Raw genomic sequence first — 12,304 nt, 5'->3', positions numbered from 1 at the left:
ATTCAGATGACAAGTTTAAGTTTTGCACTTAATATGAGCGGCACTGTAGCTCTTGTTCTTCTGTTTGTGCCAAAAGTCTACATTGTGATTTTCCAGCCTCACAAAAATATCCGTCAAGCAACAAAAGTGAGCAACCGTCAACCAAGCACAATGAATGGTCGAGAATACAGCCGTACACCAGCTACGAGCTCATCAGGTAATTACACTGATCTTCCTTCCAGTGACGTCAGGCAAGACAATCGTTACAGAACCGACATCGATTTGACTTCATCTATCTCTTTGATGATCACAAGTTTGTAACGAACGAACAACCACATGATATCAGTGGCCATCTTCACAGCTGACAACAACCGAAATCACGCCCAATAATGTCACAGAACTTTGCTGTCACACAAACCAACGCTATTATTGTCTCAACATCGTTTCTCCCTTGGTTGTCATCGATCACATGGACCAGGCGGTGACCAAGACTCGTCACCAGTACACAGACAAGTACTGAATGGATTGAATGTTTTCTTTGTCAACAGACGTGGCTTTGAAGAAGGCTTGCAGTATACCGGACACTCGAGACGGATTTGAAGGAATTACGTTTGCGGCAACGACAGAAATTACTGATATATACGGCGAGCTGCAGACAACGATCTAGCATAAATGGGTGGTGTTCGTGGTGACGATGACGAAGAGGGAGTGCATCACTAATACGCAAACGTTAGCTATCTAACAAGCATTGATCCTCTCTCTCTGGTCTCACTATACTTCAACCGTCCCTTCAACCTGTATCTGTCTTTGCTATGGTAAATGAACAGAAACTCTCATCAATTATTATAGAGGCAACAAGTCAAAGTACAATCCCATCTTCAGATGCTTGTTAAAAGTATATTTGTGATGATGTATCTTTATATACTGATATATTTTAACGCCATTATTTACTTACATGGAGGTCGAAAGTAACGGCAAACAAAATTAAAGCACGTCAAGTTATTGTGAGTCTAGTTTATTTTGCATATAAATACATGGCAATTTGACGTGTATGTCAGTGGCAGGCTATAACGAGTCTGTTTTATTTTGTACATTCTTAAGACAATTCCACGTGGGACTGCTATTGGTGCTACAAACTAGTGTAGGACAGAAGTAACAAATGTTATTGCATGCCTAGCAGATTAGTTGTGAAAAAAACAACCATGGAGACTTTTTAAAGCGAAACAAGACATGTAGATTTGGTTCTATTGTTAACAAATCGTGGTGTCTGGTTTAACTGATGTTGTTATCAGAGTGCCGATGACATTATATACATTTTGAATCGTAAGTAATCGTTTCTCGCACACTCTTTCTCTTTAGTTTCCCATGCCCCACTCCTCATTTCTGTGGCGACAACTGCCTGAACTATATTCTACCTCTACCATCTCCCTCTCCGTCCGTCCGTTTGTCTGTCTGTCTGTCTGTCTGTCTGTCTGTCTGTCTGTCTGTCTGTCTGTATGTCCCGCTCTCTCTCTCTCTCTCTCTCTCTCTCTCTCTCTCTCTCCCCCCCCCTCTCTCTCTCTCTCTCTCTCTCTCTCTCTCTCTCTCTCTCTCTCGCATTCATATTACCATTATTCGTTAGCCTTACAATCTGTTGATATAACTAATTTTGTGAAATGATAATGTCATAATGTGGGGACAAAATGGGATATTTATTTAATGTCATAAATTAATATATTGCCAGTGTAGAAAATCCAGCATGATAGGTAAACAATTTGGAAGCACTGAAAAACCTTCTAATGTGACATTTTTTCTTCGCAGCGCAATGTTTTGAAAACGCACTATCTTTATAGCAACCAGTGAAAACACACGACTTTCTCTATAACAACCTGTGAAAACATACTACTGTCTCTATAGCAACCTGTGAAAACACACGACTTTCCCTATAGCAACCTGTGAAAACATACTACTGTCTATAGCAACCACTGAAAACACACGACTTTCTCTAGTATAGCAACCTGTAAAAACACACGACTTTATAACAACCTGTGAAAACATACTGTCTCTATAGCAACCTGTGAAAACACACGACTTTCTCTATAACAACCTGTGTGAAAACACACGACTTTCTCTATAGCAACCTGTGTGAAAACATACGACTTTCTCTATAGCAACCTGTGAAAACAGTCTCTATAGCAACCTGTGAACAATATATCTACGTATTACCTTATGATGTTATTTGAGTCAAATTTGATAAAATACCATGGAAAGTTGATGTACATATACCGGTATATCATTATATCGTTACAAGATCTTTACACAATAAGCAATAAGTAGTACGAAACCAAGCTCCGGCAGTTCGATTTAATTATAGAAACCAAAGTTAAATTTGTATCCATGGCAACAAAGATGAAACAATCATGTTTATTAGCAATATTGTTTACCATATTATATCATACTGTGATATTTCCATCATCTGTCAGTCTGTACAAAGTGATGCTTAGGAACGTACCAATACCGTATTTTACTTGGGATGATGGGATTGAAAAAACCCAAATAAACTAGTTTTCTTCAAAAGATTAAATTAATGGCATTGCAGTAACTGCTACCTATAGCTCGTATAGAAGCGGCATAAATGTATAATTTAGGTTGTAAAAGACGGTGAATGAAACATCAGATTGAGTGTGTACTTTTGATGCTGTGAGCCTGTATTCATAAAAGCTGTCATCGCCTAGAGAATGCTTTATCATGACAAAATGATTTACCACGACAGACTTGTAGTTCTATGGTTAGCAATTAATGTATGTTTTCCAGCTTTACGCGAACAAAGAACTTAAGTTTCTATTCACTTAGGGTGTTGCATTGTAACGGTTCTTTTAAAAGGAATTTCCTCTCTTTTACGGTGCATTATAACGTCTTAGTTTAACTCGACTTTTCAGACACGCAGTCTACTACACCGCCTCAATAATAGTACTGTTCAGTAGACTTCAAATTGCTCTTTTAGTGGACACAGCAATATCAAAATATCGCGTATTATTACAGTACTTTGTAATTCATAAGTTTATGTTTGCCGTAATTTGTAAAAATTGGCGTTTCTCTCCACACGACTAATCAGCTCTATACGATTTGCAATGACACGAAGTGACTCTCCAGCATAGTATAAAGGAATACTTAAGGTCACATGTTTATAAAGTGATTCAAGCTCGGCTGTTGGTGGTTGATTGGTACGTAACATACCAACAAGACAGAAATAGACATGTAATCAGCCTCTTCACACTTCATATACTCTACTTAATAACAACAGTCATATTCAATTAACAAAATACCAGAACTTCCTTATAAAGATATTGTCCTTGCATGGTGTACTTAACCATCCATTAACAATTGCTTCACATGAAATTTAGATAAATAATAATTTTGCTTCGTTCGAATTCTTATCAAATATCAGGAAACGCCAAACCCCATTTCCACTACAGACCTTTAGAAAACACTTCTACTTGCGTGTTATTAGAAAGGATCTGAATTCCCCTCACACACACAAAAAAAGTACATTTATTTTCTGCATAGATATAACCCATATTTTATGATCAAAACACTATAGGCGGGCCAACATAACTACAGATAGGAGCTGAATGCTGGGTGAATAAACATTAGTGAGAGAACGAAATGCGCTATGCACAACTTAAGCGTTAATAACACACAGGAAACTTTCTATATACACTGTAGTCGTCCATTAAACCGTTCTTGACAGCTGTTTTAAGCCAATTTTCGTTGCCAAATTAAGAAATATGACTTCTATAAGAAATGCATAATGATTCATATGCACTGAATGCACCCAATAGTTCTACTGTTAGTTACTCGTCATTTCAATCACAAATCATGGCTTGTGTAAAGTATACCGTTATAAACATTTCCTTAGTTTATGAGACTATAACATTAAAGCTCTACGTATAGAGAACACAAAGAGGATTACATATGTGCTAAGAGTACTGCCATGGTGACGTATTCTGAATATCGTTACAGCGAAAGATTAGAAATTTCCTAGGGAGCGCTATTACGAGGGACCAATGATAGACCTTCTAGCTTCTGGATTACCTGTAACTAGTCTTGCGACTTTTTAATGTAAATATGACTAAATCTAAGCAATCGGGTTATTTTGTTACAAATACTCTGTATACAATGTTGCTAGGACCAGAATAGGTATGAAGAAGTAGTTGTAGTAGTCAAAAGGATGTCCTCGAACCATTAAAACAGTGTCCTACTGTCCTTTTTGAGCTCGAGAGGAATCTGTTTATCCAAACAAACCAGACTACATTCGTAAGTATGGAAACGATGTGAGGTTAAAGTATACCAGCATGAAATAAACTATATTCTGCTGACACCTAATTCGTTCTTTCCTTCTATAGTTTACCTGTCATTCGTTCATACTTAAATCTTTGTTCCATATGTGGACCAATTTGTTAGGATGAGGGTGAGTGGATATCGCCTGAAATTCACACAAAGTATGTGAATTTGATCAGGCTGAGGACAATTGTGACTACTTTATGAGTTATTTTGTTAGACTTGTGTCACACCTGTCTGTTTGACTGTGTTTATTGAATGATATTAAAGTATACTCGCCCGTCGTTGTTGTATTCTGTATCTTGAATATCTGGCATGTGTGTTTTAACTTTAGTTTTAGATTATTCATGTATCATTTTTTTTTTCTGAGAAATAAAAGTAACTGTAAGATTGTCATAGAAAATATTGAGTATATCAATTTTTGGGGGACGGAGGATGGGGTGGTGATGGCAGGGAATCAAGTATAATTGCGTAATCGTGTTCGTCTAATTTGTTTGTGGAAATTAGAGAAATTACAAAAACTGGAAATTTTATGATCATAGAGTTGTATCATTTCAGATCGACTCATATGTGACATCATGACGGACTCAACGTGATGTACTATCGACTGACTGTGACATCATCGACACGACGAGCTCAAATCTCATGTCGACTATGACATCATCATGACGGGCTCAAATCTCAGATAACTGTGACATCATCATAACGAGCTCAAATCTCATATTGACAGTGACATCATCATGACGGGCTCAATATCATGTCGCCTGACAGTGACAGCATCGACATGACGAGCTCAATCTCATATCAACTAACTGTGACATCATCATGACGGGCTCAATCTCATATCGACTGACTGTGACATCATCATGACGGGCTCAATCTCATATCGACTGACTGTGACATCATCATGACGTGCTCAATCTCATATTGACTGACTGTGACATCATCATGACGGGCTCAGATCTCATATCGACTGTGACATCATCATGACGGGCTCGATCAGATCTCATATCGACTGACTGTGACATCATCGACATGACGAGCTCAAATCTCATGTCGACTGTGACGTCATCATGATGGGCTAGATCAGATCTCATATCGACTGTGACATCATCATCATCATCATGTCGGGCTCAGATCTGTTCCCACACGATAACTTATAGTGCGTGTTGTTAAGACCAATTGACATGGTTCATTTAACACTGTTTTGAAATCAGTATGTAACTCAACGATATGGCACATTCTGTAGATGATTAATGTTGCGGGTTGGTATGAAGTCCATGGTGCTGTCTGAAGTCTGATACAATTCATGGCACGTATTTCATCTATCTCCATAAAGAACGCAGAATTTCATTGTTTCTAGTTGTTCAACAAAATTTAGTCCTGGGTGTATTTTTTAAAAAACCCTGCAAATAAGACCAACGCTGTATTCAATATCGTAGTTCTATGAAGCAATGGGGTTCATAATGTATATCCAAGTGTTGACATTGTGCTAAATTGGGCATTCTTTTTTTGTGCCCGGGATTATTAAACATCGAAAATTTGTCTCCGAATTATTATTCTCTCTTGCTACAATTCAATACATTGTTTGCATACATATAGACAGCTCCAACAACAACCTTACTATCAACAGGAAACGTGGCCCGCAGAGGGCGCTAACACGGTCTGAAGAAGGCATCAACTTGAAACGCCTGCCTCCGAAGAGACACTGCTTTCAAGAGAATGGTAGGTCCATTTTTCTTCGATACATACATTTCTCATTCAGTCATCTACATATTTGGCAACTTTATGATGAATAAAATGTCAGGTTGAACTGTTTACAAACTATTAGTTTGTACCACTGAGGATATTCGTCATGCTACTGGACAAATCAAGGAAAAGATTAACATACACCAAATGTAGCGACCTATCCGAAGGTGGTGATGGGTAATGTATTGATCGGGACGGTTGTGGTAAGTAATGTTTTGATTGGTGTGGTGGTTGGTAATGTTTTGCTTGGGAAGGTGGTGATAGGTAATATTTTGATGGGGGTGGGGGTGGTGGTAGGTAATGTTTTGATTGGGAGGGTTGTGATAAGTAATGTTTTGATTGGGAGGGTTGTGGTAGGTAATGTTTTGATTGGGAGGGTGGTGGTAGGTAATATTTTGATTGGGAGGGTGGTGGTAGGTAATGTTTTGATTGGGAGGGTGGTGATAGGTAATGTTTTGATAGGGGGGGTGGTGATAGGTAATGTTTTGATTGGGAGAGTGGTGTGTTTTGATTGAGGGGGTGGTGATTGGTTTGTGGTTTGCCATGATGAGATCTCGAAACTGGGTTTTCAGAAAATGTGTACAGATTTGTATCTGATAAGAGTGAAACAAACTGCATTTAATGTACTTTGATCTTCAGTCAACTCAATAAGATCCAAATCCATTTACAAAATGCACTAGTCAGTAAACCTCACTATTTGCAATTAGTTTAAACATACAGTTCTAAACATTCATACATATTTACACATCAGAAACATACCTGAGAGAGAGAGTTTTTGTGTCAATGTTTTCTGAATTTCAAGCAGCAAATGAAACTGACAACTTGTTTGCCTTGCAAAAAATATTGAATGTATTGTACATGCCTTTTTTTCTATACAATGGATCAACAAGCCACTATTTACCAATAGTAATAAAATTCAAACAAATACAAAAAAAATCACAAAACACCTAGTTTTCAAAACTTTAAAAAGTACATACATGTAAATCTTTAAAACTGCCACTTTATGTGACTTTAAGTGGCAGTGCCTTCATTACTCAAATCAATAAAAAAAAGTTTCATTGCATTTAGTTAAAACTCCACTAGCTGTAATTGATGTATTATTGGTCAATCAGACAAATGGCAATATATTCATTGAAAACTGATAAAATACCAATAGTAAGACATTGTGCATTTTAGTTAGAGGTCGATTGTATCTATTAGTAGTACAGCAACGGGTTATATTGTGGTCACATTGCGGGCACTTATTTTAGGGTGTGACCCAAAATCAATTTGATTGGGTATATTGCTGTGAGTACAGCATCAGAAATATATTTCCCCACAGGTGATTCTATACTGTTTAGGGTGTATGACATAACAAGTAAGTCATTATGTCTATAAAAAAATGTTTCAGAAAACATCCCGGTTGCAGCTGGTATACCTTTAACTTTAAATCCTTGAGTTTGTATGATGTGTGTGCAACTTTAGAGCTATCACCATCAGACAAGTTGTACATAAGCTCTAACTGAATCTCTTTTAAATCAAATGTACAGAGAAAGAGCAAAGAACCCTCACCCCCACCCCAATATTTTTGTCCCCATGCAAGGAATGGGAAAGGCAATCGTTCAAGTGCTACCTGCAACAGTCTTCCTCCTAGACATACGATGTCATGAAACAGAAAACAAAATCCACATGGATGGTAATCCTATAGTAACATAACACTCATCTATTGAGAAAAAGAGAACATTTCTTATTTTTAAAACCAAACATAGTATTACTCATTAGAAGTTATCTACACTTTGTTTTCACAGAAAAGTTTTATAATAACGAGTAATATGAAAATTGCATAACAGTGCTGATTGGTGACAACATCTGTACAGGAAGTTGTTGATGTGAATGGATGCTAACAGATGAAACAGATTCTGCTTCAAAACATTGTTTGTAGACGTACATATAAATAAAATTGTGTCCATGATAATGGCCGCCATTACTTAACTCTATGTTTCTCATCGTAACACCTTAAAAATTAGTGGTCGATTGATTAAAAATTTACATTAAAAAAAAAAGTAAGTGTGTGTATCTTGGTGATACTTTCAATGCAAAACCATATTTTAACATTCTGAATTACATAGAAATGACAATTAAAGTCCGACGGAAACTGTGAACCATGTGTTTCATTAAATTCCCCATATTTCAGCAATAAATGATAATTTTTGCTCAGATATGCACCTGTAATTGTGGAGTTGCCATCTGACAATAAGTGATGTGATTTTTTTCCTAATCCTGCCATAGAGGGCATCAGAGCTTTCACAAATTTACCTAGAATGAAGAAATGTACAGTCGGTCGGGTCATGAGAAACAGAGAATTAAGTAAGTCCACACTAACACAACTTGACTATTCATAAATTAACCTGTTTTTAACTATTAGACATTGTCAGTTCCTCAAATGAACTCTCGCTTCCTGAGCTTGATACGCCACTTTCATCTTTCTCCTCCTCACGCTCTCCAGTTACATCATCGCCACCAGTGCCATCATCATCATCAGCTGCATCAAGACTCTGTTTGCTTTGACTAGTGACAGGTTCTTCTCCTACTGTGTCATCGTCCTTTGATGGTAAAATGTCAACTTGGTCGGTTGGTAAATCGTAGGGTTCTTCACTGAACAGTGACGATGTTGTCTTTGATTCTGGTACGTAGAATTCATCTTGTTTGGCTAGTGGTGCCCAAAACTGAATTACATCTTTGTGGTACATTTCAAGAAAAGGGTACGCACACAATTTTTTTTCCTGCAACCAAACCATAAATGTAAAAAAGATATGAAAATGATGAAATGTTAGCAATCTATGGGTCCTGTAGTAAAAAAAATGTTTTTTTTTTTTTTTTTTAAAAAGGGACATATCAGACAAGTTACAACAACAGGAATAAATAACATAGTGTAAGAAGTAAACCATTATGATTGTGTACACATAATTCGCATTCTTATAGTCACAAACAAATGTCTGATTCCAGTGGAGTAGTTTTCTCATTTAAATGAACTTAGTTTAACAGCAATGCAGGCACACAAACACATGGATCATCAAAATTTAGGAGTAATGTAACTGAACCTTGACAACCTTAATTTATGAAAATATGGAAAAAAAGTCACGGCACTTTTGAATGTTTTGACTCACATTTCTAGCATGGCAGAACCAAACATGTACATGTGCACTTTCATGACAATTTACAACAAGACCAGGGTATAAATTCTGTATTTTTGTTTAAATGTTTTCAACTTGTGGGAGGTACAAAACCTACTGTTTTGTACTCGAGTGATTACACTTGAAACATTTGCCTATGCCCTAAATCTGAATTCTGTAACTATTCTTACCTTGATAAAATCTGCCAGGGCTGGATAGACTCGGTAGAGGGCGATATAGATGGAAAAGACACTCAGAAAAGGAAAGGTAGTTGACACTGCATGATCAATCTGTGGTAATGTAGTTATTTTGAAGTTATTACTTTTCATCTTTTCCTCCATTTCTTTACTTTGTTTCTTGTCTCCTTCTGCTAGAATACAGCCCACTACATACCGTAGTTCCCCATCAGCAACCTACAAAACGAGAAAGTGCACATTATTGACATGACATAGTTGAGTCACACAAATGTCAGATAATGTCATTCATAATTCAAGGAACTGACAAGTGTTACTGTGTGTGAGGTTAGCATGTCAAATTCCATTGTGAGTTCAGTAGGGTTACACCATTGTACAAATGAGATGTGTATCCATTTACCAAATCATCTAGAAAGTTGTCACAATCATAAATCCAACCCTTATATTCTTCCATGGATACTTCAATCAACACAATATTGAATGAGACTTTTATTGCTGTAACTTTTCTCACAAGCTGCCTTTATGATGATGATCCTGTTATATACATGTATATGTATATAGATAACTTGTAATTTGACCATGGGAAGGTCAGCTCTAACACAATCAGTATTCTTAAATCACAGTCTTGGTGATCAAAAGTATAAACATTTCAATATTAATAAAGGGCCAATGCTATTACCACCCAGGGTGTAATAGTGAATTTGCTATTGCCACCCCAGTTGTAATGGTGAATTCGCTATTCTGCACTACCTTCAAACTGTTTCTGCCGATAAACTTGCCCCTCACCATGTGAAACTGTTGCTCTGCATAGTACAATTCAGAATACAATTTAGAATCATTCTAGCAGTTGATTGAGTTGACAAATTTTGTGATAATCAATCACTGGCTAACTGCAACCGACTTGACCATAACCGTTCCACAGCTGTTACATTAGTTGCTTCGGTCAAGGGTCATTGCATTAAAGATATGCATGGTAGGATCGATCCAAAGTTTAACGCCTTGAATCTTGAAAACAATACTCTAGTACATAGGTGAATCAACACTATTACAACTAAAAAATACAGGTGGAACCATTTGATGAGGCAGAGAAAGTTTAGTTGAAAAACAGTAAGGCAACACTAAACATAAGGGGTGGCAATAGTGAATTCGCTATTATTACCACCCAGGGTGGTATTATAGCCACTCCATTAATAATAAGTATAATTTATTATTCCAAATGAAATTCAGACATTCAAATACAGTCACCACTTGTGAAATGCTCAATTGTGCTATTGTTAAAGCAGGAAGAAACCTGAATATACAGGAAAAGTCCCCATTATTGTTTAGTATTGTCAAACTGAGCATCACCTGCCTTCTTACATACAAATCTGAGAAACTAATCAAACCTAACTGACTCTGGATGAGTTCAAACCAAGACTGCAGGAGGACACAAGCTAACCGCTTGGCCACCGACAATTCCAATATATTTATATCTATTAATACATGATCAACTGTTAGATTTGAGGATTCAAAACAAAGACATTTTCTCAAACTGTTTAAAAAAATCTAGACTGACTATCTCTTTTTTGAAATATTACCAGAACTGTAAATTGAAATATTTTATAAATCAAGCATGATTTTTTTTTAGTAAATTGTTCACACTATCTACGGTTTATTCAGTTTGTAATCTACTGTCAGTTTTATACATCATTGTTGGTGCTTTAAATACCAGGAAGTAGATATTATCATGACAAGATAGTAGATACATACATTTTAGAAATAACACACAGCATATAAATGTACTATGTATTAGGATATCGAGCGGAAAGATTGAACCAAATTTTCTAGGCTTACTATTTGTTTCAGTGAAAATATGAGAAAACTAATGGCAGTGATCTGTCTGTCACTGGTCTGCATAAGCTTTGCATTTCTTTTGTTTGGAAAATTCGTTGTTTCTTCCTTCCTTCCTGCTAGTCTGTGGTTTTGTTGTTTTCTTTGTCTCTATTCATAGACTGTGGACCCCTTATGTAATCGTTCGGAAACGCTCGAGGGTTTTTATTTAGGAAATACTTAGTAAGTAAATGTGGTATCATGATATACGCAGGCTTTATTTATGAACATCGACGAGTTTAAATGATTATCTATGATGACCTTTTCCCCCGATTCCCATCATTTTTCACCCAATAAACATATAAATTTGACGTTCGTAACATTACCCAGTGATTGATTCCTCTGACAAGGCTGTGACCTTTCAACCCTGGCACTCTGCAAGTGAAAACTGGCGAGGGTTATAAACACAAACCGCAGGCTACATATCAAGGGGTCTACCACAGCTATCGCTGCATCAGTGTGCTTAGATTTTTGGCAATTTTAAACGCCTGTGAACCATTGAACACAATGACCTTTATCTTACCTCACAAGGTTGGTCATAGTAGATAGCCAAGCAGCGTTGATCGGGGGCCAATTTCACTGTCTCTGTGAATAAATCACCAGCGTTCTTGTAAGATCCCTTCTGGAATTTGTACGCGATCACTATATTTTGCACAGGCGGTTTGCCTGCTTTGATATCTATACTGTGAAAAAGACCAGAATATCCTATGAGAATTGATATAGTAAACAGTAATGCTACGGCGAGGAGAATGATACCCAGTATAATTAAGCCCACCATGTTGAATCGCAAACAATAATCAAACTGAGCATGCGTACACTCTATAGGTACAGTACACTAACCTGTGTGTTGCGGTTTGCAAAATTGCACATATAATTTACATTAATATTGAGATTTGTGTTCTGCACTTGAGATTGGTATTCCGCCATTTGTAAAACTGTACTTTATTGTTTGGTCTGGAACTAGATCTGTTGGTATGTTGACAGCATCGTACAGGAAAATGTCTGACGTATTGCCCGACTTCAAGTTCCTATGAATTTCCT

General features: G+C 36.9%; 2 protein-coding genes across 2 annotated transcripts in view; one reads left to right on the top strand and one right to left on the bottom strand.

Annotated features, from left to right (window-relative positions):
* The window catches only part of LOC144440220 (metabotropic glutamate receptor 8-like), a 51,570-nt gene extending 50,924 nt beyond the window's left edge, over nucleotides 1-646 (top strand). Inside the window, exons 7-8 of the mRNA XM_078129540.1 lie at nucleotides 1-196; nucleotides 528-646. Of these exons, the coding sequence (XP_077985666.1) occupies nucleotides 1-196; nucleotides 528-646 (315 nt within the window). The remainder of the gene's footprint in view (nucleotides 197-527) is intronic.
* Nucleotides 647-8,368: 7,722 nt separating this feature from the next.
* Nucleotides 8,369-12,041, bottom strand: LOC144440581 (testis-expressed protein 264-like). The gene is made up of 3 exons (XM_078129970.1): nucleotides 11,787-12,041; nucleotides 9,392-9,613; nucleotides 8,369-8,810 (listed from the first exon to the last, which is right to left on the bottom strand). The coding sequence occupies exons 1-3, from the start codon at nucleotides 12,039-12,041 to the stop codon at nucleotides 8,442-8,444; spliced, it is 846 nt and encodes a 281-aa protein (XP_077986096.1). The 3' UTR covers nucleotides 8,369-8,441.
* Between the last annotated feature and the right edge of the window lie 263 nt (nucleotides 12,042-12,304).

The sequence above is a fragment of the Glandiceps talaboti genome, chromosome 1 (assembly GCF_964340395.1).
Source record: "Glandiceps talaboti chromosome 1, keGlaTala1.1, whole genome shotgun sequence".
NCBI lineage: Eukaryota > Metazoa > Hemichordata > Enteropneusta > Spengelidae > Glandiceps > Glandiceps talaboti.
Note: the sequence above shows the minus strand (reverse complement) of the source record. Positions and strands in the feature narration are given on the sequence as shown.

What these genes read in the sequence shown, in the direction of transcription:
- LOC144440581 (XM_078129970.1), bottom strand. Translation starts at nt 12,041, where the DNA reads ATGGTGGGCTTAATTATACTGGGTATCATTCTCCTCGCCGTAGCATTA. An exon ending in ACTATGACCAACCTTGTGAG is followed by an intron (nt 9,614 to 11,786) that starts GTAAGATAAAGG and finishes CTCGTTTTGTAG; the next exon opens with GTTGCTGATGGGGAACTACG. An exon ending in CCCTGGCAGATTTTATCAAG is followed by an intron (nt 8,811 to 9,391) that starts GTAAGAATAGTT and finishes GTTTGGTTGCAG; the next exon opens with GAAAAAAAATTGTGTGCGTA.